A 27,247-nucleotide genomic window follows, 5' to 3' on the forward strand; every position below is an offset into this window, starting at 1 on the left:
TTATCCATAAGCTTTCAGTGAGTTATATTCTCGTTACTGAAAGTTGAGGATGGTACCATTCGCATTCCTTCTTCTTCCTAATTCTATGTAGTTAAGCTTCAAACGAGCCAATAGCAGAGTGACTTGACCACCACAGTCCATTTGTAAAACAGAAAAAGCAGCCTTTACAAAAGGAGGGGGAAAAAAGAGAAAGAAAGAAAAAGAAAAAGAAAAAGAAGAAGAAAGTTCTGTAGCAGATATAAAATAAAGCTACCATGCTGTATCTATTAACAATTATTTGCTATCACTCATAAGAATCCTCTGAAAACTATTTCTGTTGCTTTGAAATACTGTACCACAAATGAACAAGGGATGGAAATAGAACCCCATTCAATCTCTACTATCATATTAAAGAAGGACCTTACACACACCACAGTGACCTCTCAACAGGTCAATCCTGCATTTCCCATTTGCAATTCAAACCCAAGACTGGAGCAGACCAAGGGCAAAATGGGCTCTTGATTATATTTAAGAGGTCATCATTGCTATGCAGAGTTGTAGGAAGCAGACCTCTAGCTTTATTGCATTTTTAAATTCTGCCTTGTACAGAAGCTGCTCGTATTTGGCAGTGAAAACTGGAAAAAGGATGTTTATATTTGACTTTTCCTTACCAGTGGCCTTCATACTTTCTGTATTAATAATGGGAAATAATATTTTAAAATGCAGTGGACAGTAAATTCAGTTTAAAAATAACCCTGGGTTATCTATAGAATATGAAAGACCGTCACCCCAAATTTGGAAAAAATTAGCATTTAGCAACACCAGAATTTCAAACACAAAACATCTGTGCATACTGCAAGTAAATACATGAAAAATACAATGTGTGCCCTCACCCATTTCCACCTAATAGATTTAGAAATAGAGCAGCACAGACATCTAGATTAAAAAAAATACATGAAGGTGGTCAAACCAATTTTTGCTTTTATCACCTTAAACAGAGCAGTATCTTTTTAGAATTATTTTCTCATATTACACTAGAAATGGAGAAGAGGATGGGAAAGAAAAGATCTACTGAAGAAAGAAGAGGTAGAACAGTGTCAGCTACCTACAGAAGCCTTTTAAGCTCTTGTGAAAATGGATATTGAACAATCACATTTCACTACTTTATAGAAATGCCACATGGTAAGAAAAGTGAAACAAAATTGGGCCATTTATTTGTAAATGTTGTATGTGTTTTTTAAAAGGGAATGCCTGCTGCTTGAAGGACTAGGAAGACAAAAATAATAAAACAAAGCAATGAAGGAACGTTTCTCAGCCTTTTATACAAATGTCACAGAATAGCATACAATTATATTAGCATTTAAGATACAGGAAAACAATCTGGTTATTTTACACACCACCAACTGCTTCAGAAATGCACATAAGAAGGGCAAGCACTTTATTATTCATGAAGGTTATGTCCAGGAGTGAAACACATGGAATTATATATAAATTTCCACGCACAAGAAAACTGTTTCATGTTTCTTTTAATATTCTCATACCGTAAGTGGTCAGATATAAAGTAGTAAATGTGATAAAATGAAATAGAATTAAAAGCATCTGAAGCAGTTTTATCTCTCCCCAAACCTCCCACAGTCTGCTAGAGTATTTACAGACTGTGCACTGTACACAGAGTTAATTTCATGAGTTTATAACCTTGGTACAGAAGAATCCCATTGTATCAATATTCCGTGGACATGTTAAGGCCAATTTCTACTTGTGTTATATGAAAACATTTGCAGTATTATCTTAAGATGACGGTTTAGAAATTTAGTGAGAAAATTACTGCTAGCACAGACTAAACACACACACACACAACCCTTTTATGCAACAAATTCTAAATAAGAACTTCAGTTATATTAACAAATTAGCTATCTTGTTTTCCCAAAACTCTCTAGTAGCTTTGCTTCAAAGAATAAACAGAGTATCTGAAGTAAACCAAGGCAGAATCAACCATTCATCCATAAGGCATGTATCAGAACGACCACGCTTCTGGCTTAAAAGGAGCAACGAAAATTGGATAACACTTTTCTCAAACACAATTCAGTGTTCTGGGAATTGCACTGTTTACAAACAAAAACAGATTCAGAGAACAACAAACAGTTTGAGTATTTTTTGCTGCAAAAATTCAGATTTGAATTGAACATAAATATGTAATTCAGTTCCTTCTGCCTAAACTTTACAGTACATGGTCACGGAGGGTATAAACCCTTTGCCCAATGAGAGATGCTGTGCCGTTTTTCCTGAGAGATTACTGCAGAAATGACAACAATCTCCCATTTGGAAGAAGTTTGATGCCATTTCTGTAAGAAAGATCTCCAGTTCATGCAAAGTGCCCTTCCATAATGCCCCAGCAAAATGGACAGGAGATGAACCACTCCAAATAGAAAACTCAGTTTTCTGGCTTTTGTGGGTTTAAGTCAGAGTCTTAATGTGTTTGAAGACGGTGGGTTTTTGTTGTTGTTGTTGTTTTGCTTTGGTGGTTTTTTTGGTCTGTGAATATTTATAACAGTGTGAAAAATCCAGGACAGCTGGTAATGCATTTTGAAGTGTGCTAACAACACTGTATCAAACAGCTTCCTATTGATCACATAATGCTTTTTGTGACTAAGTGTTTCATACATGGTGCTTATACATTTTGAATAAGAACTTCAAGTACCTTTTGCTTCAAGCGGTTTTTCACTTCTTTTATTCCCATTTTTGCATGATCTTTTGCCTGCATGAAAAATTAATTTAAGTTAAAATTTCTTTCTATTTCTAGCAGTAAGTGTGCCTGATATCACTACATGAAGATTCACCTTCTCCAGTTACTAAAAATGGCAAGGAAAAAATTGAAACAGGGTACTGAAAACATACAGAAGCAAACAGAAAGCTAAAACAATGATAAAGAAATACTAAGCATACATTCAATTTACAGAAATTTTGCTTTCTGCTTTGATGCCAGAGACATCTTTCATCTCTTCACATTCTACACCCTCTGTCCTTCCCCCTACCTATTTATCTTTGCTACTGGTTAATGATCAATACCTGCAAACTTCTTCCTGGATGTCTGTTCCATTTAGTAGAACCAGTTTCATCCTACTCATTTCTCTCAGGTTGGAGAAAAGCAGGAAAAGAAAAATAGTTATCTCGATGCTTTTTGTAGCATTATTTCCTAAAACTGAGCTTACAGAAATCCGCACTTCTTTCTGTGCTGTTTTACTTTGCACAGTGAAACTGGCAGCCACAAATGACAATACAGTAAAATGCCAGGTGTTTGTTAACAGAACCAAAAACGTTTTCATTTAAAGAATAACTCAGTAAGTTGAACTCTAATAAGTATGTATAAGAAATCTCTATGGAAAATTAATTGACATTCAGAAAAGATGGAATAATTTGGAAAATGAGAGGATTCCCTTATTTCGATGAAACTGCAAGCGGAGAAACCTGAGGCAACAATGATTTCCAACTGAGTAATGATGAGATGGTAGAGCTGCTTAGCAGAGCATATAGGCACTATTTCTCAGAAACAGTTGTATTCAATAAATAGAATGTATCATCTATACTCACAAAAGAAATCGCAGGTTCTCATTCTCCTCTGCATTTCAATTATGTTTAAATTTCAAAATGACTTTTCTATTTAAATTTGAAATTGAAATGAATACATATTTTAAATAATTTTTTGAGTCCAAGAAAATGAATTGAAGCCCCGAGTTTCATTTGAAAGGTTAAAACAGGATCATAATTAGACTCTTATCTCAGTAGTAAGCCAATACTTGGTACTTACGAACTTATAGACAGTCTTCATGGCAGGGTTAGCTTTGGTCTTTACTGTGTTTAAAATGGCTCCACTTCCTTTCTACAATTACAGTAACAATGGAATAAATTTTATCAAAGCTCCTTAAAGTCAACAGCAGTCCATTCTTAACGTCATTCTTAACTTTAACAAAGCATTACCCATGTTTATTTGCAGAGCTCAGTATTACAGTCTTAAATGAAAAAGAACAAAAGTAAAAACAGATTGAATCTTTCTTTCTGTTTTACTGGAGGAACCCTGACTCTGTTTAACAGTGCAGTTTTCAAATTAAAAGATGTCAGTTTCTTGTAGCAACAACAGGTCAACTCATAAAACAGTATTATATGACTGTTCCACTCACCCCCAAGATGTCCTGTAAACTGCATTAATATCCTAAGCATGTTTAAGAAAAAAGTATCCTACTAAGTCAATACCTGAGGCAGAAAACTCAGTTTCAGGAAACCCTAAATATTCAACTGGAATTTTTTTTATTTTAATTTTTTTTAATATTTTATTTTCTTAACCTTTCTAAGATATAAATGGATAAAGGGATAAATTGAAGGAGAAAGAAATCTAACTACTAAGCAATCATAGAGAAGCTGATTGGCAACTGGCAAATATAAGTCATAAGAAAGCACTATGTCAGAAAGAATGTAATTTTTTATACATCTTCCACGCACCAATGACTATTGCTGAACAGTACCTCGCTTGATAAAAGAGATGGGCAAAATTGAAAGAATCAAATCTTATAAATCTTTGTGCTTTCCTATTTTTGTGCAAAATCGTACTTCCAGACATCAGATGCGTAAGCAAAACAATTTTTAAAATTGCTACATATGTTTCTACAGAACAATTGATCTTTAACAAAAAAATACCAAACTCCAAATGTAATGACACAGATTTTCATGTTAACTGTCAGCCATTCACCATTCCTATAATTTTAAAATCGTCATCCTATGTATTTATGTGCAGAGATTTTTGACTTTACTATCATAAGGTATAGTTCATTCAAAATTATCAACATAATACTGGGCCCAGCCTTTTTGTATTAGGTACGTAATTCCATTCATAACCAGAAAAAAAAGGCAAATGGAAAGGTACAAAACCAAGTCTGTCAGGAAAGAAACTGGCCCTTCCTACTGACTCATACTCGATATGATACAATAAATATTTTACCTTTTGATACATCATATCATATTTTAGGCATTAAAAGAGATGTCTGAAATCAGGTGCGAAATACTACGAGTAGCTTTTTGCAGTGGCAATAGTCCTTTTTCTTTCCTTTTTAACTGGTAAGGAAGGATAAAACACACTACTTCCTCAAATGACAATAACTTATTTCTATCTGTTTCCAAGACAGGTAAGAAATGGTGTTCAAAAACATGAAAATTCCTATGTTGATTTTAGTGTGTATATATATATATACACACTAAATATATATATATTTCAGCTGGAGCGTGCGTTATTTTCTCACAGCTAAGCTCAAATTCATTACAGCTAAACCCTGCAGGAAACAAGTTAGTCTTGTTCATGACTACAGATACACAGAACTGTCCAATGGTCCAGTGAGAGTTAGAATGGCTGTTGGAAGAGTTTTGTGTTCTTACCCTTACTGTAGAGAGCCACTGGAGGTACAATTTGTCACTACCTAGACAGAACCACAAAAATAAAGTGTAACTCTCCAACATGGAAAACAAGCTAGAAATGCAAAGTGATAGCACTCAGTTGTTCTAGCAGCAGGAATACTACAGGAGAGGATAATCATCTTTTAATTTTACTGTAAACAACAATACCAAAAGCTGATCAGGTATTTACATTTTTTTCTTTTACTTGCTAAGAGGAACCTCTATTTTATCTGGTCTTTCTTTCAGGAATTTGAGAATGCTAAGACTTCTTAGGTCTGCCAAAAGAAACTTCAGGTGATTCTGGGTGAAGACAAGGTTTTTTCAGTGTCCAGCACTGCAATACCTCTTTCAGTTGTACTTCAACCAAGTGGTAAAGCTGAAGTTTTGTAGGGCCAAACAGATTTTATTCAGACTATGATAAGTTATTTAAAGTCCCTTAAGCAGAAACAAAAAGTTAAAATTAAGATACTTTAATTTACAGAGAGATCACTACTAATTAGGTGAGTGCAAATAATGAGCCACTACGTCATGATAGTGCAAAAACAGTAAATCAGGGACAATCTCTGAAATTACTTTAATTTTTTACCATCTTGCTTACCTGCATACTCTCCCATATTTATCTCTTCTTCAAAAGCATCATTGAAGCCCTCCCCAGAGTTAAGAAGATCCAGGCGGCCATCGATGAACTACAATATCAGCATTAAAAGAGAGTGTTTTCCAGGAAGATGTTATTCTACATTGCAGCAGTAAGGACAACATTTTTAACATTCGTCTGTACATCTACGTTCTCACTCATTCTTCTTGAGGCAGTAACATCATACTCAACAATAATATGGTTTCTGTACAATAGAGAAATAAAAAACAGCTGCACTGTAAAATACTCTGCTTCTACATTAGAGCAATGAAGCCAGTACCTGCTTAAAGAGCTGGAGCTGAATGGCATTCTGCAGGAACTGCCTCATGACAGCAGAACGATGGGACACAAATGTTTCTTCACAAAAAGTGATGGGTTCACCCTGTAGAGTTCAAAGAGGATTAAGAATGAATTCATTTCACAGTCACAGTCTCCATTTTATCTACCTCATTCCAAAAATAAGTAGATAAATAAAACTTGCATTAAGTTCAGTAAACTGCAGGTTTATTCCAGGTTTTAATCTGATAAATGAGAAACAGGTTAAAAATTGTGGCAAATTATGCATCACCAAAATAAAACACATTCGCTTTCTACACATACTAATAAAACTGGGGAAGGACCTTTCACCAGACAAAACAGGTAATTTTACTTAATGTTCCCAGAATATGACACAAGGCCACCTAAATTTTGTGTATTGTACTCATCTTTTTTTCAGTTAATGTGCACAAACAAGTCAGTAATGTCTACTCAGCTCTTTCCACAGTTCAGAAAGATTACACTTTCATATACTGAAATGAGTGAAATTTCCCTTTTTCACATCCATGTTGGCAAAAGACAGGGATTGTTTTGCAGCTCTACTTTTATCTTATTTTAATGAGTTATGTTAATGCTGAAGTCTGCTGTACATCTGCCATAAGGGCACAAATTACCTCCACACTTAAACTGACAAATACTCAGTGTAGCAAGCAAATACATTTACTGAATTAAAACCAAGAAAGTAGCAAAGCAAGATAAAATTATACTGATGTATAATTAATATGAAAGCTTTTTCATAACCATGTTAAAATATATTTGTTGGGTTTTTTAATCTGTTGAGAGTAGAATCAACATTATATAGTAAAAATAACCCGAAAGCACATCTTTAAACATCTGCTACCATTGCATTTCTGAAAGCCTTCTATATTAGAAACATGGTTTGCCATTGGCCGTGTGAAGGCAGGGCAGCAAGGTGACCCAATGCCGGCTCACAGCCGCACCCACTGCATTGCTGGAGGGCGCAGGGTTTTCCCCATCAGCTTCTGCAGGAAGTTGTCACGTAGCCACTGAACTGACCCTGCCACTGTCACCAAACGGTGCGAGCAGTTCTGTCAGTTTTTAATGCAATTCATGAGGATTATGCAGGATTTATTTGGCTTAAAATAACTGGAATGTAGTAAGCTAACTGCTCCTGACCCCAAAGAACTGGAGCACCAGGATCACCGTGGGACTATGTGACGTACCTCACCCCTAACCCCACAGCCAACAAACGGCAGAGGTTACAGGGTGTTGTTAACCTGAGGAAAAGACCCATCCCAAGTGGGTGTGTGAACACATGTATGAGCCTGGCTGGGTCTTTCCCAGATAAGAGCCATTCCCAGGACAGTTCAACTTTTCCTGGAGCCAAAGAATGTCCAAGATTTTGGAGAAAAAAGCAGGTTTCTTATGTGACAACTATCATTTAGAATGTTTAACCTCATTTTAAAAATATCAACCTGCAATACCAACCATTTCCCAAATTCAGCTGTTGGAACATAATAAAGGCTGCACAAAACCCATTTGTGGCTAACATAGACAAAATCTGCAGTGCGAAAACAGCAGGAACAATACCACAAAGAAAAGCAGAAATTTAGCCCATGATCAGATTGGAGTAGTACCTCACTACAAGAAGGCTTAGCTTTCATTTAATCCTCACCCTCAAACTACTATAAAGAACACAAGCTCCTTTTCCTATAACTGCAATGTTACATTTGTCCCATGGCAGGGGAATGTGAGCACTGCAGACAGAAGCAGGCTCTGCCCAGCAGAAGCTCCCCCAGCACTGCTGTGCCCAGAGCTGGCATCTCCTCATGCCCAGCTGAGCCTTACACACCGCTCCTCACAGCACACACACAGCAGCTGGGGAGAGCAGTACGGCGCTACGACACTTCCTTCCCCAAAGTACTAATGACTGAGTTTGTTCATTAGGTTGATTAGACCTTTTGACTTCTTAAGAGCCAATTCAGGCTCGACTGCTGCTGGATGATAGGAAAAACTTTAATCATCAAGGTCAAGCGTGAGCTTTTCAGCTCAGAATGCATTAGTACCTCCCATCCTCCACGACCTCCAGAAGGGTGAACACACTGCTGCTAACCTCCATCCACAGCTTCATTACAAAAAGGCAAGGTGGACAGCAAGACCATTTCCTTGACAGATTTACTTAGCTGTAAATTATGAAGCTTATCAGCTTCTGCTTTTACTGGCAGATGACATTACGTGAGAGGGGATAAGCTAAGAATCACAGATATTTGATGAAATCAATAGTCTTGTTCACAGGTAAAACAATTACAAATGACTTCTTACAAAAATCATCAACTACTAAACTTGCTATCTCCGACAATTAGAATGTAGGCCTTGATTTATCAGCACCCTGAATTTCCATTTTTCTTCTCTCCAACTAAAAGCACAGCATCATTGCAAATAGTCTGGATGTGCAGACAAAGTAGCCCAGCAAGGAAACTGATTTACCTGCAAAGTTAGATAAACACACCTATACATCAAGTTTAGGTAACATCATTATTATTGTTTTAGAACAGAGAAGTTCACACATTTAAAAGAAACAATCTACAATCTTAAAGCATGGAAAGAAACTTCCAAATATAAACAATAAATTACACTTATGCTGTAAAAGCCCAACAGTGACATTTTGGGTTTTCAAGACAATCACTGCTCAAAAAGCAGAACTTTCTTGCAGAGAAAGTTGCAGGAGCTCCTGCAGACAGTTACTGGAAGAACCAGACCCGAAGTGCCCAAACTACCCTCCTGCAGACAGGGCAGCTACCTGGCTACTGCACTAGCAATCACAGCACAACAGAAAGGACTAAAACTACGTGTGACAGAGAAGATAGTGCAGGACAGAGAAAGACTTGGAGGTGGGGACGAGGGCAAACACCAACGATTCTGGAAAGACACAGAGGTGACCAGGGAAGTCACAAAGTCCAACTATTTCCACTCCAACTACAGAACGGACGCCCAACGTGTGGAACAACAGGGCTTCAAGGCAACCACGCACCTACTGGAGAGCACATGAAGACAAAAAAGACAGCTCTTTGCTGTCTTTTTAATTTAATTCCAAGGGTAGAAAATAAATAAATAAAATAAAATAAAATAAAATAAAATAAATAAAATAGCAAATAAAGATACTGAAGACTTTGTTTAGAAAACCCTCAAGTTACACCATGGAAGAGGCATGCAATCTCCTCCGCATTATCATGGTCAGCATGTGGTGCAGGGTAATGAATTTTGTGCTGCTGTATGCATGCCTTTAAACCACGTAGGTGCTCTTTCAAAACCTCTCTAATAAATACACAAGCCATTAAAGCCGCTCTGTGTACTACCCACGAAATGAAAAAAATGTGGGAGGAATTTAAAGGTGCAGCACAGGTTGACAGTCTGACAGTCTACAGGCTGTAAGCCTGGTGTCAGTACACCACGCAGCCAAAACCCAAACATACAGCAGGAACAGCGATGTGTAAGAGATCCATATATCACTGTTGCATTACCAATTAGATGTTGCAAATAACCACATCCTTTACTAAAATTGGTTATGCGGCAGGTGACAAAGTGAAGCCTGTAGAGATATTCTAGGAATAATCATTCTTAATTCCATCCAGACTTACAAGGAAACTAAAGATACGAGAACAGTCTCACTGATCCGGATATATCTGTCAGTGTCAGATACAACAGCGACCAAAGGCAAGCCACTGCTCTGCAGGCCTTTCAAGAATTGTGATTACGATGTCAAGGAAAGATTAGCTCGTCACAGCTGAAGAAGGATGATCAGTCAGCCAGCAGGATTCCATAAAGGAAGTCTGAAATTGGTGATAGACACCTGAGAGGACACTGCCTCATTCAGCTTGCATTTGCAACGACAAATAACCTCCCCATAACTAGTACATACATTCAGCACAAGAAAGCTCTTTGCATCTGCCTCAGTCATAATGGAATCAAGAAAGCATAGATCAAACACTCTGCATTAAGCAAATGGTACAGAGCTTTATTAGCATTTCAAGATGCTGCTCAGGAACAAAGAAATCACATGGTCAGAGATTTGACCAGACTTCTCCTAAAGAAAAGTGAATTAAGGCTCTGTTCAAAAAGAATCCAGTTTACCAGGTCTGATAAATTAGGATTTCTAAGGGCAATCTTGATAAGTATTTCAAAATCATGTATTTACCAATCCAAACTGAACTCTTCAAACATTTACTGTCTCATGTAAATGTCTGTTTCCATCATCAGTCCAATTTTGGACTTCTTATCATGTTCCTCAATAGAGTAGATAATAGCTATGGGTAAAGATACGGCTAGAGTGAACTTTTTTTCTGACATAAAAAAAACCAACAAAAAATGACAGTATTTACAGCATGTGTATTGTAAATCTTAATAAATCATCTATTAAAAGTATCAAACAAAATGGTACATTTTCCTAAATTCTCTTGCAGGTGCTGGTGAATTTAAATTCCTCTCTGACTGCTGTCATTTTTCGGCACGTGGTCTGATAACCCCGGTAATTATATAATTGAAGGACAAATAAAAGGGAGAATGAATGCAAGTCAAACAAATCACTGACGTCAATCATAACACTCAATCACATCAACATTGTCTCCAAAATGTTATAAGTCAAAACTTCCCTTACACCTGTGCCACAGCTCATAGGTACAGGCATGGGCAGCAAGCTGTGCCAGTGCCGGAGACACCATTACAGTGTTTGGGAGCCTTCTTTTTAAGATGGACCTCAGACAGCTCATGAGAGCAGTGAGAGATGGCATGGCACTCCTAGCTTGGACTGGATTAAACAGGCACAGAAGATTTTTCTGGTTGTATTACAAAGTAGAATCCGCTCTGCACTAATAAACAGAAATTAGAAAAATCTGAAGGAATGCAGAGGTGGTTTTTTGTTTTTGTTTAATGCTTACACGACAAAAACAATCCCACAGCAGTAACCAGGTGTACACTCATACAGACCCAAACTAAACAAATCTCAATTACTCACGTAATTCTCTGTACAAAACTAGACACCAGCCGGGTCTGACTGCAGACAGAAGCAGATTCATATCAACAAATCCATTCTTGATCAAAACTCAAATAAAACAGAAGTGTCCTCAGAAGGGACACAGATCTGCACCCTACAGCCACTTTACATTTACCAGCAGGCTGCCAGCTACGATGAAGCAAATTTAAACACACAATTCAACTTCGAATGTAAAAGCATAATGAGAATTCTGTGGCCATAAGTGCTTCTTCTATGCCTTTGATAACAGTATTATTACATTATTGTTATGATGATTATTATGCATGACTAGGTTGTAATTAATTCTACAAAAACCAAAATGTCTTCAGATCCAAAATCGTTAGCCATCTTAAAATCACTATGAAACCTTTGTAAGAAAGAATACAAAATAATATTTAATTGCTTTATAGCACTGAGAAGAAAAAGTTCAGATACTGACAAAGACAGCAGAGTTCAACACTCCCCCTCACAACTTATTTCAGCCCATAACTTCCTGCATCATGAAGGGATCAGACAAACTTTACACAAAAACTTTAAATAAAAGATGAAACTAACAAAAAAAATGTCACTGGAAAATAACTAAATCACATTTAGTTATTAGCTTTTCCTTTCAACCCTTTTTAATTTCCTGGCATAGCTGGCATTTTCTTCTTAGACCAAGTACATATTCACAAATTCGAAAACTACTTTCCAGTAATAGACAAGCTGTTTCTACAGGAGCTTGTCTGCTCTGATGTCAGAATCATCCACATGGGCCAGCTGTTCTCTCACCCAACTACCAATACAGTCTCATGCCTCCAGAGCTCAGGCAAGAGCCCTGGAAGACAAAGTGCAAAGAAGCCAGTAATAATACATTTAGGGCTGGGAGGGAGGGGGAGGATGGAAAGAGGGAGACAAAAAAATATATATAAAAAAATAAAAAATAAAAAAATATATATCACCATTTCACAGATCAAGAATAGAGGCAAGAAAATAATAAGCAACTTTTACATGGTCACAAAAGTCTCTGGCAGAGGCAGGAAAAAGAACCAAAATTTCTTTAATCCCTGCTCAGTACCTTAAATATAAGGCTATTCTTCCTCTTCCTACTTGATATTGTGTCAATGCACGAGTGTAGGTGTTGAAAGACTAACAAAAGGAAAGTAATAGTATGGTATTATGAGCTGAGAAACCTAATCTTTATCAGATACAGCAAATCTCTATGATGCTGCCTGCATCGGGAACTCTCTCTTTGTCCTGGATATGCTTTAAATTACTGGTATAATGTGTACTGTATATTGTTCAACTCTTATATTTATTCCACAAAAACCCCTGTGGCCTGCATGCGATTTTATCATTAGCTGGCAAGGTAATTTCAGGGCCTAGTTCTGCAATCACTCCATGAGCAGCACTCCCATTGAAGCTAGTATGTTCTGCATGCAAAGTGGCTATCAATTCCCTATAATGAAAAAAGCCTTTTTCTATTTTAGCTATTGTAGTGCATTAGCAACAACACAAAAAAAGAAGAAAAATTGCAGAGCAATTCTTTCTATGAGTTATTTTATACTGTGACAAAATATAGAAGTCAGTCTACACCAAGTATTTCCCAAGAGATGCCTGATGACCTTTTCTTTGTTTCTCTTATTAAAATTCAACATATTGTTAAAAGGAAAAAAGAAATCTCTGCAAAAATCATGAATGACGAGTGTTCATAAATAACAATTCACAACAACGAATTCTTTTGATTCCTTAGATACATAAAAAAGCCCAACAATTATCCAGAACAATGAAGCTTCCAAGATTCACTCATTAAAAACACTGCAAACATGTCTTGCACTAATGCATCTGATTGCGTTGTACAATGATCTCCAAAACCACACTGAAGATAGAAATATCTTAACATGTAGCTAAGACGTGGAAGGAAAATAAACAGGTTTTAAACTTCAGTAATGCAGGGTAAAGGAGAAGTTTTAGACACAAAGGCACATAATGAAAATCCCACTTAGCTCAGTAACAGCAACAAAATACAACCTTATAAATAAAAGGAATTAACTTTAAATTTTCACTGAGATCTAGTCTCTGGTAGTACATTAATGCACACGAGATGAGATAATATGATATACATCATCTCCTTTCAATAGTATCTGGCAGTTTGTGCTATTACTGTAACAGAACTTACTGAGGTGAGTCATCATGTTACACCTCTTGCTAGTTTGGTGTGGGAACCTCAGCTACTGCCATGAAAATGAGCCAGAAAAGCAATCGCTTCAGACTGCATTAGGAGCACTAGAAAAGGTTTCATTCCTTTCTGCTTTAGTCCTGCAATGATCTCTGAGGAAACTTAAGTGATCAGTCATTAACATATAAGTACATGCACACTTGCTGTATTAGTTTTCACATGATGGATTATAAACCCTTAACTTTCAGTCACTACTCTTAAAGATGCCTGCTCTTGGGATCGCCAGACCTCAGTTCCTGCCAGACCACAGCTACTCACACTGCAGTGATTACTGCACACCATATAGCATTCCATGTCTGCACAAAATGGTCTGGAAAGAACGAACACACCAGGACCACAAGAACTCGAGACGTTTCTCCTCACAGGTGAGGACCAAAGTAAAGCATTCCCTTTCAGAGTACTCAGGGAGAATTCTGATATTTTCTTTCACCACTTACTCTTGGTTTCTCAGAGCGAGGCTGTAACTCAACCATGAGACAACGTACCAAGCCTGGAGAAACAGCCATGTTGGTGCAATCTCCAGAAGCGTGGTCCTTTTCCTTTACTTTTAACAGAGCTGCTCTATTATTTGTACTGAATAAAGCCCTTTCCCCAGAACAACAACAGGTTGAAGATCCATTTTTTTTAAGTTAGGTTTGATTTTCTTTCCCCGTGGTCTCCTCTGTATTTCACTTTCTGCAGTCTTTATTCAAATAGTTGTGGGGGGGTGGGGAAATTCAGCCTCAGAGCTGAGAGCGCAGCACACTGCAAGAGCTGAGTGCAGGACGTGCAGTCTGTCCCAGTCCTGGGACAGCTTCCAGCATGTCCCAAAAGAGAAGGCTACACCGAGCATGAGGATGACAAAAGCAGATTTATCTTACCACCACCTTTGTCCCCCAGGGTTTGTTCAATCCACAGTAAAGTAGCCAAAGGGAATCTGTTCTCCATCACTGTTGAGCATGCAGGTTGTGCACACTGAAGCCCAGCTTTGTGACAAGTGGAATTATTTACTGTTTGGCCACATTACTCCTCCCAGCTCTCATTATTTCAGCTACATACTTTTGACATGGAAACAACACAAAATTTCTGAAGTCTTTTGTGAAGGGAAAGCTGCCACCTAATTAGACTATCTGAGCAGAGACACATCTGGCTGGGTACGCAGCATCCACGCAGCTCCCGGAGCTGTCCTGGAGACGGCTGTGCGGTGCCGGCAGCAGGCAGGGCCTGGCCGCACTGCTAACCTGTTCTGACAGAGAGCAGCTGGGCAGCTGCCTGCCGGGCCAGGGCACCCCTCCAGGCCCACACACCCCCAGTGCTAATTGTATTTTGTACAAGTCCTTCTCACCTGCCCCACAACCTCAGGCCTTCTCACCCAGGGAACACAACTAGGCCTACAGGGGTTTCTGTCAAGAAGGCTCCACAGACTTAGATGCCATGCATGCCAGTCATAAGTAGGACTAACTGACAGAACAGTATCCAAATATTTGCAGGATCCTTCACTGTGATGCCTTATTTTGGCATTCATTTCAAACTGCATTTATGAAACAATGCACATGAATTTCTGCAGCTCACACATCGCAGGATGACGTGCTCTGTGGGTGAGGCTCAATGCTGTTCCAGCACAGCAAAACTTCATTTTGTTCTGCATATTCCAAGAAGAGCTAACTATAAAGTCCATTCTTATGGTATCCTCAAAGATCAAAGACTCTGATGTCACTCACTGTCTGCTCAACTGACTGATGCTCTTTTCCCTGTTTTATTCTTAGCACTATAAAATTGTATTTCTCCACCTGCAAAAGTTAGACATCCATGGAATGAAAGTGTTCTCAGTTCTAGTAATCCAAGTGTCCACGTTCCACAGCAGTTCAAACTCATTTTTCAGGGTTAAGCAAAATAAATATTCAGGAACATTAAAAACACCTCTTGTCACATGCCCCTCTACTCTCCCCCACGTGCCCAATTTCAGTAAGTATAAAATCTTTGCTCACTTAGATTTCTACTCTACATTAATATCTTTAAAGCTTAGAAACAACTCCTATGGTGCTGAAGGAGTTAATACCGTGTATTGTGGTCACTGTAAACAAGCACAATTTCAGCTAAACAACATTGCTTTCAGAGACACAGGGCTTTGCAGGTGCGAGCAATAATTAAAGGTTTCAGCACATCTACCTGGGTGAGGTATTTCTGCCTCCTATTCCAAGGAGGAAGCCCTCTCTGTGGAGAGCAGAAGAGCTCATTAATGAGGCTAATTAGGTGTAAAGGGGGTAGAGTCTGGCATCAGCTGCAGCTTAAAGAAGCTAATCATTAAGCTTTGTAATCTCCACCCCAGAACAGCAGATGAGCATGTTCCTGGGTGACCAATGTTGCTAAGAAAATTTCCAGCACCTGAGTACCTGACCAAATACTTTTTGGTGATGCTAACAATTCTCTTAACTCTCACCAAGCCAGAAAGTGGACTCAACATCATTTCTTCACACACTAGGTTTCTAACAATGAATATCTGCACGGATCTGAACTTTACATGAGGTCTATAATGCGGTTAATCTCTTAATTACAAGAAGTAATAATATCAACAGTACGCGATAGAAGGAGCACTATGAAATACTGGCTGGTAATGTGCAAGAACAACACAGATAAGAGCAATAATGCTTGAAAAAGAATGATCATGTAAACCTCCCTCAATGTTTGCAAGTTCTCCCTGTAATTTCTTTGCACAAAGCAGTGAAGTTACAATACCACAGGGATGAAAGCCTTGTTAATAAATATGTAAAATAAGGATTTCATTGTACTCATCTAATTTGAAATGAGATAAAGGACATAATTTCCATGGAGAGTGAATACATGAAAGCAGAGCTCAGTCTGGAACTTGTTTTTGCAAAATGAATTGTAAGGATGGCAAAGTATTGCAGCACCTCAACGTGAACGTTTGAGTCGAACAGGCAGCTACTGCTGTCCTTTTTTTCCTCTAGTTTGAATCATCCTGCAAAAATCCAAAATCCTTAGATTTGAATTCAAAAACATCGAAGAGTATTTTTCATTGCAGATCACAGGGCTGGTAGAGAGACTTTTTTTTAACTTCCTGGTACCCACATGATTTCCAGTCCCAGAACTTGCAGGGCAGTTTACATTAATTCCCCCTCAAAAAGCATTCTACTAAATTGTGTCCCCTTGGGTCCTGTTTACCTGGGATCTCTCTGGCAGAGCACCTCCACCTACTCTCCCTGCAATACATTGACAAAAGGTACATACATTGAATACACTGAATAATGCACTGAAAAATGCTGACGAGAAGAAACTTTGATGAGTTGTTGTTGTTCCTTATAGCTTGGTAATTTTATCAAGTTTATATTTAAATAAAGTTTACATAGAATCTTTTCATCTATAGTAGATAGTAGATAGTGATGAATATCTTTGCTGTGCATCAGAAAAATACGCTGTCCTATTATTGCACGCAATGGTAATCAAAACACTGCAGTGCTTTGCAAGCACACCTTACTCCATCTTCTGGAATACTTCAAGCCTCCAAAGCACAGCATCCCTTCAGAACCACTGGTTTCCTCACAACCTTTTATCAGCTGCTTGTACCACTCACAGAAAAGATTAGCATCAGCAAGAGGGATAAGAACTAGGTCTAGACAGACATTCAACGTTTTAACTGTAAGAATGGGAGCCTGCCCAATTGCTATCAGTAACATGCGTCTTCCCCTTCCTGCTGCAACAGGACCCAATTGCCAGCACCACAGCTGGACATACCAGCCATAGGTAAACTTTAAATACCTAGTAACACGAAACTTGCAGGCAGGAAGAAAATCTAAAGGAATCCTCCTTAAGGAGAACCTGGAGACATTAGTAACTGGAATAAAGTAAATCATGCTACACATCGTAACAATGCCCCTTAAATCACCTAGGTCACTAGCACAGCATTATGCTCCTCAATACCAGCACTACATACTTTTCACACATATTACATTTATTATGCTTGCAGTAACTCACCTTTGCAGATCCTTGAATTGCTTGAAAGAATATTAAACCAAGGTATCTGAAACATATTGCTTACAACTCTTGAGTTTTCAAGAAAAGCTATATAGTTTAAAGGGTGCATTTTCCTACTAAGAAACTAAGCTGTAACTTTGTATGGGTCCCCATACTGCAAAAGTGATTAGATCAAGGAAACAATTTACTCTTATTGTCAGTGGAATGTAGAAAACCACTCAGTTTATTGTTTACTAACTGAAATGGTTAAGGATTGGAAAGAAAAATCCCTTGCAAAACCAGAGAACGTGAAAGTATCACTGAGGTCATAAGGGTTGCAGCGTATATAATATGAACTCCCTTGTCTTCATATTTCCTGTGGACTTTGAGCTGCACAGATTAAATTATGGGAGCTGCTCACAGGTGGCACCGGCTCTCATTATCAATCAGGGTATGGCTGAACACATCAAAATAACACACTGGTAATCCAAGACTCTTCTCAGCATGCGGAAAAAAAAATATCTCAACAATAACCAGCACCTCCTCTTACAACAATGCAGAAATCACTTGAATAGGATGACAAAAATACTTTATAACCTGCACTACACTGCTTTTAATAATTCTGCAGGATATACAAGAATACATTGTGTAATATAGGATTAACAAAAGCCTTGAGATAAGCCCGTACCGCAGTACTGAAGGCACTGTGGTTTTAGCTTCTTATACTCCAAAGGGACGGGTATACAAGAAGCTTTGAGAAAGTATACAGATATTCAAGACCAAAGGTACAACATCATTTCTTAAACAGAACCATAAAATCTTCTGACACAAACCTGTTACCAAAGTACCTGACTGTACCATAGGAAGCTGGGATGACAGAGCCTCATTCACAGTGTCAGAAACAAGCTGTTGCTTTTTCTTTCTAACAAGTTACATAATACTCAAGCAACAGCATTTCTCATGGTTGATCCCCAAATTTAGGACAAACAGGGGGAAAAAAATAGAAAATCACAGTTTTAGTAAAGAAATGCCATAACTGATCACATGAATAGGCTGTCTCCCTGGTTATCTGTCTCTGGCGGAGTCACAAGCAGATGCTTAGAACAGACCAGGAAGGTAGAAATCCTGAATGTTATTTCTCTACTATCTGAAAAAATGAATGGAGTCTCCTGTTGCTTGTTATTAAACAAACCCAAACAGAGGCCCCTCTCCAATGTCCCCTAAAGCTGATACAAAGTTCCTCAGTATCATGCCTTAAAGGTTCGCCTGGCAGGTCTGCTACCTATTGTACAAAGAAAAGCCTCTCTCTGCTTGCTTCAGATCTTCCCTGTTACAAATCCTCATCGGTTTTCCCTGTTGTTTTTCATATGGGAGTAAACAAAATCTCTCCCTATCCGCTTTCTCTAACTTGTCTGGGAGAGCCTTTCCTGCAAATAAAATTACAAAATTGGCTGATACGCGCAGAATCTCCAGTATTTAAATTAGATTAGGCATTTTATGGAGAAAGTGTGCAAAAATGATGCCTGTAAGCAAAAAGTAGGTGTGTTAACAATCTGCTAAGTATGTCCTAGTGCATGAATAAAAGAGCAGAAATGTAACCATACAACAATCTAAGCATACTGTGTTTTTGACAGTGACGACGAACTTTGTCTCCCCAAGGTCTAACTGGCCACCACAGCTATGCATGTCCCAAGCTTGCTCTTTACGGCCAGAAAAGAAAACCATACCGATCGACTCCAGCATTTGGCACTATTTCTGCATTGTTTTAATGTTTCTGACAAGTGCTCCATTGTTTCTTAGTCATTTACACACTTCATTTCAGTAATTAGCTGTCAGAGAAGGCCCAACAGCAACTTAGTGTTGTCTGCTCAAATCATATTAATGAAATGCAATGCACTCAAATGTCCTGAAAGCATATCTGTAATTGTGTTAAATGGAGAGGCTGGGGACATCAGCAAACTTCAAATTCTGAACAGGGCACTATGATCGAGTGCATCAATCCATTATTTCTTAGGGATCTGACAACCAATTAATACTACAGACCTTCCCGTGCAATGATAAGGACTGATGTTCCAACACCGTTTTGAATTTTTTAAGCAAAAAAAGTGATTTGATTTTTTTAGACTCTGAGATATCAAAATAAAATCTGTATCTAATGTGTGTGAAGACAATGCCTTTCAAGGTAGGAGAGCAAGAACTGCAGGTTACAGTGTCATGGAATTAGTTTTTATATTTAGAGATTCAGTATCTGCATATTGAAAACTAAACGTGGGATACCCATTGTATTTATTACACTGAACATAAATAAAATCAAATAAACCCCATCACTCTTATCAAATATATAGGTTTTTAAGGCTTCTTATAATGCTATTAAAATCAGTGGTCCAAAAGAATACAAAATGCAAACTGATTTCTTCTGTTTGAGTAATTGCCAGTCAAATTGCTGTATCATTTCCTCCTTCACACATCACCAAAGACTTCCAAAGGACAGCATTGGGACAAGATGAACAACAAGAAGAAAGAAAAAGAAGTAGGGGAAATGTCCTGCAGGTTTACTAGACTTTGGAAAATATTCACATCAGTTATGACTGAAAAAGAGCGATTCAAATGTAATTAAAATTGAGCGCAATATAAGCTATGGCAAAATAATAGGAAACATAATTTTTAGTGCAGTTCTGATATCTAGAACTCTGGCTAGATGTAATGCATTTTGGGGAAAATATTTACATACGTGTTGCAAATGAAAATTATTTACCTGGACTTATTATTTACATGAACTTCATTGCCAGGTTTCAGCTCCTGTCAGAACTAATTTAGAAGATCCCAGCACATTATGAATATTGCTGGTTGGGTGCTTTTGATTACAGTTAATACACTGGAAAAATTATCAAGAGCACATCCAGAGAGCTTTACTCACCATCACCCAATAAAAACTAACCACTTTCACAAGATTCCAGTACAAGGGACACATCAGTAACTTAGTTACTAACTTTCAGGCCAGTAAGAAAGTTAAATGACAGTATTATCATTTTTTGACTGCCCTCAGGTGTTGAGTATGAAATATTTGTATGTGTAAGAAGAAAAGCATCTGAGAACAGTGTTCTTTATTTCTTATATTTTTAGTGGAGAATTTGGTTGACAGGTGCAGGATGAACCTCACGATACTAATACAGACAGATCTTTAAAGAAAGGCAAATTAATCCTATTTGTGATTCCTACAAATTGCTTTCATTTTCTCCAATAATCCCTGCTAAGAACAAACGTTCTAAAGACACAGATTTTAACCACACCTCTGAGAGCTTCACCAAAAATAATTATTTGATACATCTTTGACTTCTAGTGACAATTCTAAGCAATACGTGTACACCTTCAGAGCTTATAAAGCGTATTCAGAGCAAAGAATTGCCATTCTTGCCTCTGCATCACTGTGAAAAGTGCCTGTTGTGTAACTTACTGAGTAATACTTAATGCTAAATAGAATGCTTCAAGAGAGCAACATCAGTAAAAAGCCTTTTAATTTTAGAATGAACAACATCTATGTACATATATATAAAACAGGCATATGGTTCTCACACAAGATAGATGATAAAATTTCTTATGATATAAGTCACGTAACTAACTGCTATCTTGGAATTTATTCAAATGAGAGCTACACTAGGAACACAAAAGTAACCTTTAAGGAGTTAAAATGTCCTCAACTACAAGTCAAGTTGAAACTTATTTAATTAGGTTCTGTATTTGAAAAAATGAAATAAATTCTTTCATTAACTAAACCAAACTCCCTTAAAGGCAACAATATGTTCCCTCTCTGTCAGGACAGAGCGCAATGAAATCTTTATTTTAATTGGGGTTAGCTACAGGGCCATTTGGCTTCAGATGCTTTGTTTATCAGCCCTAAGCTTTACAGCTTAGCCAGTACTTGAAATATTTTATCACAGAATGATTTCATATTAAAAAAATAAAAAATAAAAAACCCGCTCTTCCAAGTGCTTTTACACAGAGATCATTTTAAATACGCATTTCAAAACTTGGAATTCCAAGCCAAAGGTTTCTCAAAAAAAAATAAATACTGATTTCCCTTTGCATTCTTGTGATAGAAGTGTCCTTCATAAATCCCCTATTTTAATGGCACCTGCATCATGCCCTTCCCTGAGCAGCCCAGCAAAGATGCAGCTGTAGAACAACAGATCTCCCCACAGTGCCCACTGCAGTGAGGCAACCAGCACACCTCGTTCTTGTCTTTTGTCACAACCACACATCTACTATCCCAGACAACATTTCAAAATGCCTTACACCGTGTCAATATATGCTTCATACTTTAGCAGCGATGCAGGAAACAAGGAAGGCCTTCTGCAGTGCATAAGAACTGAGAGGCAAACCTCTTACAAGAACAGGAACACGCTGTAGATGCAACTCATTCCAACACACAGCGAAACTTCCATTTTTTTTCTGTACATTTTTGAACTAGCACAAAGACCTTGTGATCTGAAAAGCCTCGAGTTGATCATGCTTGTTTAAATACAGTTTTAAAACAAAGCAATGAATTCTTATTCAGTAGATGATACCTTTTTCCTGGATTACACTAATTTACAAATATCAGGCGTGTTCAGTAATGCATTTACTGCAAATATTCTGGAAAGCAGTGATCACAGGAATGGAAAGGGAACAGAAACTGTACAGAAACACCACACCAATTCATTCCAAACTGCTGCTAAAATTAATGCAACAACCCATGAAATTTCCATTTCATCATGAGGATTAAATACAGACAATTTTGTATTTATTTTATTATGAAACCACAAAGGCTTGGGAATGTTCCTAAAATAATAAGCCCCCCCTCTGAATCCAATTTCCACAGCTCAAATACAGTACTATGATATTTTCACGTCACTAAAATCTGATCCGTCAAAGACAGACTCTTCCTCTTTTCCAAAATTCTTCATGCAATTCCCAGCTTTTATTCTGAAGGATACTGAGGTTAAGTTGCCAACAGCTACATACAAATTATATGCTGCAGCAAGATATGGCGATTACTTAAGAAACAAAAACTATGCCAATATTATTTTACTGAGTCCAGTTTCAGAAATTTTCTTGATTTTTCAAACAAATGTACTGCCTTGGTTTTGTTCTCAGTGATAAAAGCACTGCAGCAAATGTGACAGAATAAAGCTTAATTTAAAGGAAGCACTGAGTTCTGTGCTTTGTATTTATGTTACTCTACAGAAAATACAACAATCTGGAATTAAATGTATAATTCATATATTTCTTTAATATTTAGTGTTGACAGCCATACGTTATTCTCTGGATGACTTTTTGCACATCTCTGTACTGTTCTCTCATGAGAACTACAATGAGATGAGCTGCTCCTGCAACTCCTCAGCAGGTATTTTGATTTGAAAGTAATCACAGTTATCTCTAGAATCTTCATACAATTTACATCCTGATCATCTAACAAATAAGTAAAAGACATAAATTGACATCAATATGTATACTTTTCTCTAACAATGCAAACTAATTGTATATCTTTAAATGAGAAAAATGTTTATTAAAAAAAAAAAAAAATCTAGTGAATATACCAACTATTGAGTTCAAAGCAAAAACACCACATGTGTCTAAATAAATATCAAGGAAGTGTCAGAGGTAAATGAGGAGAGACCAGGTGAAGTGTGTGTGATGTGTTAATTGTATTCAAAAAAATAATAGAGGCAAGACAGAGAAGCTGAACTTCCAATTATCATAATGGTAGCTACTTCACAACACATTTTCAAACTTGAAAGAGACATTTTAAGCCATAGGAATTCTGAGCAGAATACCTCCAGCTGTGTTCTGCATAAATCTTGCACACTGTACACACACAGTGTATTTAAATACCAAGTAAAGCTACGACTTACAAAATGCATATTTCAGTCACAATAGAATATCTGTCATTGCCAAAAGTTACTCATCATTGAATGAAAGGAACAGAGCACAATGACTCAAATTACAAAAAAAAAAAAAAATGAAGAAACCCTCTCATTTGATGTGGTACTAGACTGAAGTTGTTTGGTTTTTAAAGAACAGCACAGCCCTCTGCAGGGTTTATAGTTAATATACAGGAAGAAGAAAAAGGTGGTGGTCCTCATTGCTGACACGATTTCTGCCCATGCAGTTTCCTGGCTATAAGCCAGAGTTGATCTTTCATTAATGCTCTGTCCATAACAAAATCAACATTTTGGGGGAAAAGGTGGCCTAGTTCTCTGACAATATGCACAATCCAAACCAAAAAACAAGACTTAGTCCCCTTCTTAGTGCTTTCCAGAAGCCTTAAGCAAGTGATGAGTCCCAGACGAATACCCTGGACAGCAGCGCGCCCATCCCTCCCCAGGACTGCAGAGGCGAGATGACAGCGAGAGCAGCACTGAGGTTTCATTCACATGTGATTCTGCTGAGCCCCAGGGCAGCATCAGAATACCTTAATGTGATGCTGAGTTAAAGTACAAGTCTGAATGAGATCAGGTCTCCTATGCTGTCTGTCATGGAAATCAATCACACTCAACTGTCAACTATGTCATGCATACAAATGTCTCATTCTGTCTTTACACCTGGATCTTTTTAGGCTTTCACTGAATGATCTCTATCACTTACCTATGCAAATCATTGCAAATAATTTTGATTTACTGCCCCTCACTTTACTTAAATACCTTTTTTTGTACAAGTTTATGTTTCAAATCTTACAAAATCTATGTTGTGCATGGTGAAAGCCCACGGCAGCATGATTTTTCGGTTATTAGGTGCTATTAGTTTGCCCTTGACCTATTTTAATATTCTAATTTTTTTGCAAATCTGAAGTCTTTTCTGTCAACTGCTCTCGCAGGAAGCTACACTGATGCTGAGCCATCCAGTTGCCCACATCAGGGAGAATGCAGATTTTCCCCTCTTCATCTACTGATCAGAATTGGGTTTTTTTGCATTCTGTTGGTGGTTTTGGTTTATTGGGGGTGCTCTCTGTTCTTTGTTTTGGTTAGATTATTTATTTTGCCAATACAAATGCAACTTATTCATAGCTCATTTAAAAAACAGACAGACGTGAGTACCTTACACAGAAGCCGAATTCACGGGTTGTGTTATTTTATCCTTGGCGTTTGTTTACTTGCTTCATTGTTCTACTCTAAGTCCCCTGCGCTTTATTAGTTCAGGAAATATCTTCAACTTTTCCTGCCTGGCAGCATTTGCACACTGCTTCATTGCTTGCTGAGGCTGTGCACTCTCAATTATAAGTAAAGTATCAGGAGAAAATGCAATAAAAGCAAAGGGTAAAAGTAAGACAAAAAACTAACAAAGGCTTGAAACAAATTGAGGAGAAACAAAACCAAATGTATAAAATAGTACAAAACCCAGAGAATCAGGTGTGAAAGGCACAGAGGAATAATTTATCAGCTGAGTGTTCAAATCCTCCCCCTGTGAAGCTGAAATATGGTTCTGCTCCTCACTTTACAACTTTCCCTGGTAATAGGAAGATCTGGGGGCTTTTGAACAGATGCTTTTATTTCTCCAGCACCAAGGCAGAAGACCCCCAGCCTGACCCCACCCAGCCTAACAGCTGAACATGTAACATCTGCTAAGGCTGCAACATACACAAACGCTTCTCTTCAACATGCTCACAGGTTCCAACAAAGCTAATGCAGAAACTTCAATGTCAGTGTGTTCAGATAAACACTGATAATCTCAAGAGCAGTCTTGTGAAAGTCAGGCCTCAGAAAACCACATTCAAAGAAACTTCAGATTTCATCTGATGCTGTTGATTGTGCACCTAAGATGCACTGAACACGATCCCTACCTTGGGCACATTTCCATTCTACCATTTCTGGTTTTTCTCTGTAACACGTGGTAGACGGGAAAGTTTGACAACATACATAGGGTAGAAATGCCCTTCATGGGAGTTTAAGTTTTCCTGTGTTCTGTGCCATTTTCAGCAGAGCTGTGATAACTCGTCTCAAATATAATTTTTTATTATCTTTCATTGAGAATCTCAGTGATTTTTAATTCTCTTGTCATTCCTCCCTGCTGTGGTACACAGAACAGCAGAGCACAGTACCTCATCTTGGTTTGGAAGGTATAAAAAAAGTATACTTACCTCAGTTTCAAGATATTAAAAATAATCCCTTTAAGTTTCATTATATATGTTTATATTTAAAAAGATGTATATCATTAAATGCATTTTGAAGAGCCATAAATGTGTTATTAGGGGGAAAAAAGCCTTTTTAAGGTATAAAACAGCACAAAGGCTGAAATCTGTCTACAGCAATAGCATTACTGATAGAGAGAACACAGCAACAGGAGTGAAATGCAAATACGAATTACTCAGAAGCAAAATAAAACAATATTTCCCCAGTAACTAAAACAACTTTTTCACAAGTTACCACAATGTCTTCATACTGGGAAAAAAGTCTCAATTCCCGAATATAAAAGAATTCAATTTATCTCCACTTTTATAATGTAAAAAACTCAGGTTTTATACTCTGTCACTTTGCACTCCTATCAGTAAAGCCAGCAGGATGAGGCTGGGGAACTGCCATCACACAGGCACTACCAGACTGCCTATACAGGCACACAGCAGTGAGCTGACACGACAGCAAGTAAAATAAAAATGCAAAGCTATATGGGCCAAAGATGCTGTCTGGAAAGGATCGCAATAAAACTGAAAGCGAAGTACTTTACTTTATATATGCTTCTGCTCACCATTTGCCCTGCAGTGTTGTTGTTTTTTCTGAGCAGTTTGTACACATACAACGTAATCACCAGTGCAGCTCCTTCATTGGTTTTTCTACCTGTGAACAAATGCTCTTACAACACTACAATACTCTGGCATACCAAGACAACTCTCATGGAAAGGATCCATCAGTTCTGTGTACAATGCATATCTTTAAAACTTACATCTAGAGGGGAAGAAAAAAAATAAGTAACACAAGTGGTGGTTACATGGAAGTAACTGAGATGTGGCAGCTCCTGGGAGCTGGAAACAACTATTTACCCTTCCACTGAATAACTTAAAAAATAAAAAAAATCACCATGGCAACAATCAGACTTCACAGAAGATAAAGCATCAAATGCTACAGAGCATTTTCAAAGTAAATTATGTGCCAGTATGTAACACACACGTTTTGTGCTCCTGCATACACACATCCCAACAAAACTTCCATTCGGACAAATCTGGCACTTGCTTCTTTACTCTGCATCCCATGTTATCTATTCTCCTTTTCTGACACCTGCCCACTCGGATCTCATGGCTCCGGAACTGTTAAAGGAAATGACAGTGCCTGTCTGAGAAAGAGACTGATATAAAATAATGCACTGGCCTTACATCACAGCATCACATCGCTGCTTTGATGCGTATCGATTTGTCATTGTACTTCCCAGAAGCATAATAATTCTTAGAGGTACAAAAACAACAGAACTAAAGATGACCAAACTATCCTCAGAGTATGGAAAAATCCTTACTGTGATAGTGGCCCAGATTGGAAGGAGGGAATTTGTAACAGGGGTGGAATCAAAGTTAATACCTACTTACAATTGATAAGTCAACAGTACATCAGAAGTATCTTACACTGTGAAATCTTTACACCAACTCAACATTAGAACTGGAGAACATCTTCATGTTGTGTGCTGCAGGGGCACTGGTGGAAGCAGAGCCAGAAGGCTGTGTGCCCTGCAGACAGGGAGAGCTCAGAGGCCAGCTAACTGC

General features: G+C 37.8%; 1 protein-coding gene across 4 annotated transcripts in view; it reads right to left on the bottom strand.

Annotated features, from left to right (window-relative positions):
* DENND1A (DENN domain containing 1A) overlaps nucleotides 1-27,247 on the bottom strand; it is a 178,518-nt gene that overhangs the window by 36,883 nt on the left and 114,388 nt on the right. For all 4 annotated transcript variants that reach the window (XM_072353161.1, XM_072353160.1, XM_072353158.1 and 1 more), the window contains exons 14-18: nucleotides 6,333-6,434; nucleotides 6,017-6,104; nucleotides 5,401-5,441; nucleotides 3,785-3,856; nucleotides 2,678-2,734 (exon numbers count right to left, since the gene is read on the bottom strand). In XM_072353161.1, the coding sequence (XP_072209262.1) occupies nucleotides 2,678-2,734; nucleotides 3,785-3,856; nucleotides 5,401-5,441; nucleotides 6,017-6,104; nucleotides 6,333-6,434 (360 nt within the window). The remainder of the gene's footprint in view (nucleotides 1-2,677; nucleotides 2,735-3,784; nucleotides 3,857-5,400; nucleotides 5,442-6,016; nucleotides 6,105-6,332; nucleotides 6,435-27,247) is intronic.

Source organism: Excalfactoria chinensis, chromosome 18, assembly GCF_039878825.1.
Source record: "Excalfactoria chinensis isolate bCotChi1 chromosome 18, bCotChi1.hap2, whole genome shotgun sequence".
Taxonomy (NCBI): Eukaryota; Metazoa; Chordata; class Aves; order Galliformes; family Phasianidae; genus Excalfactoria; species Excalfactoria chinensis.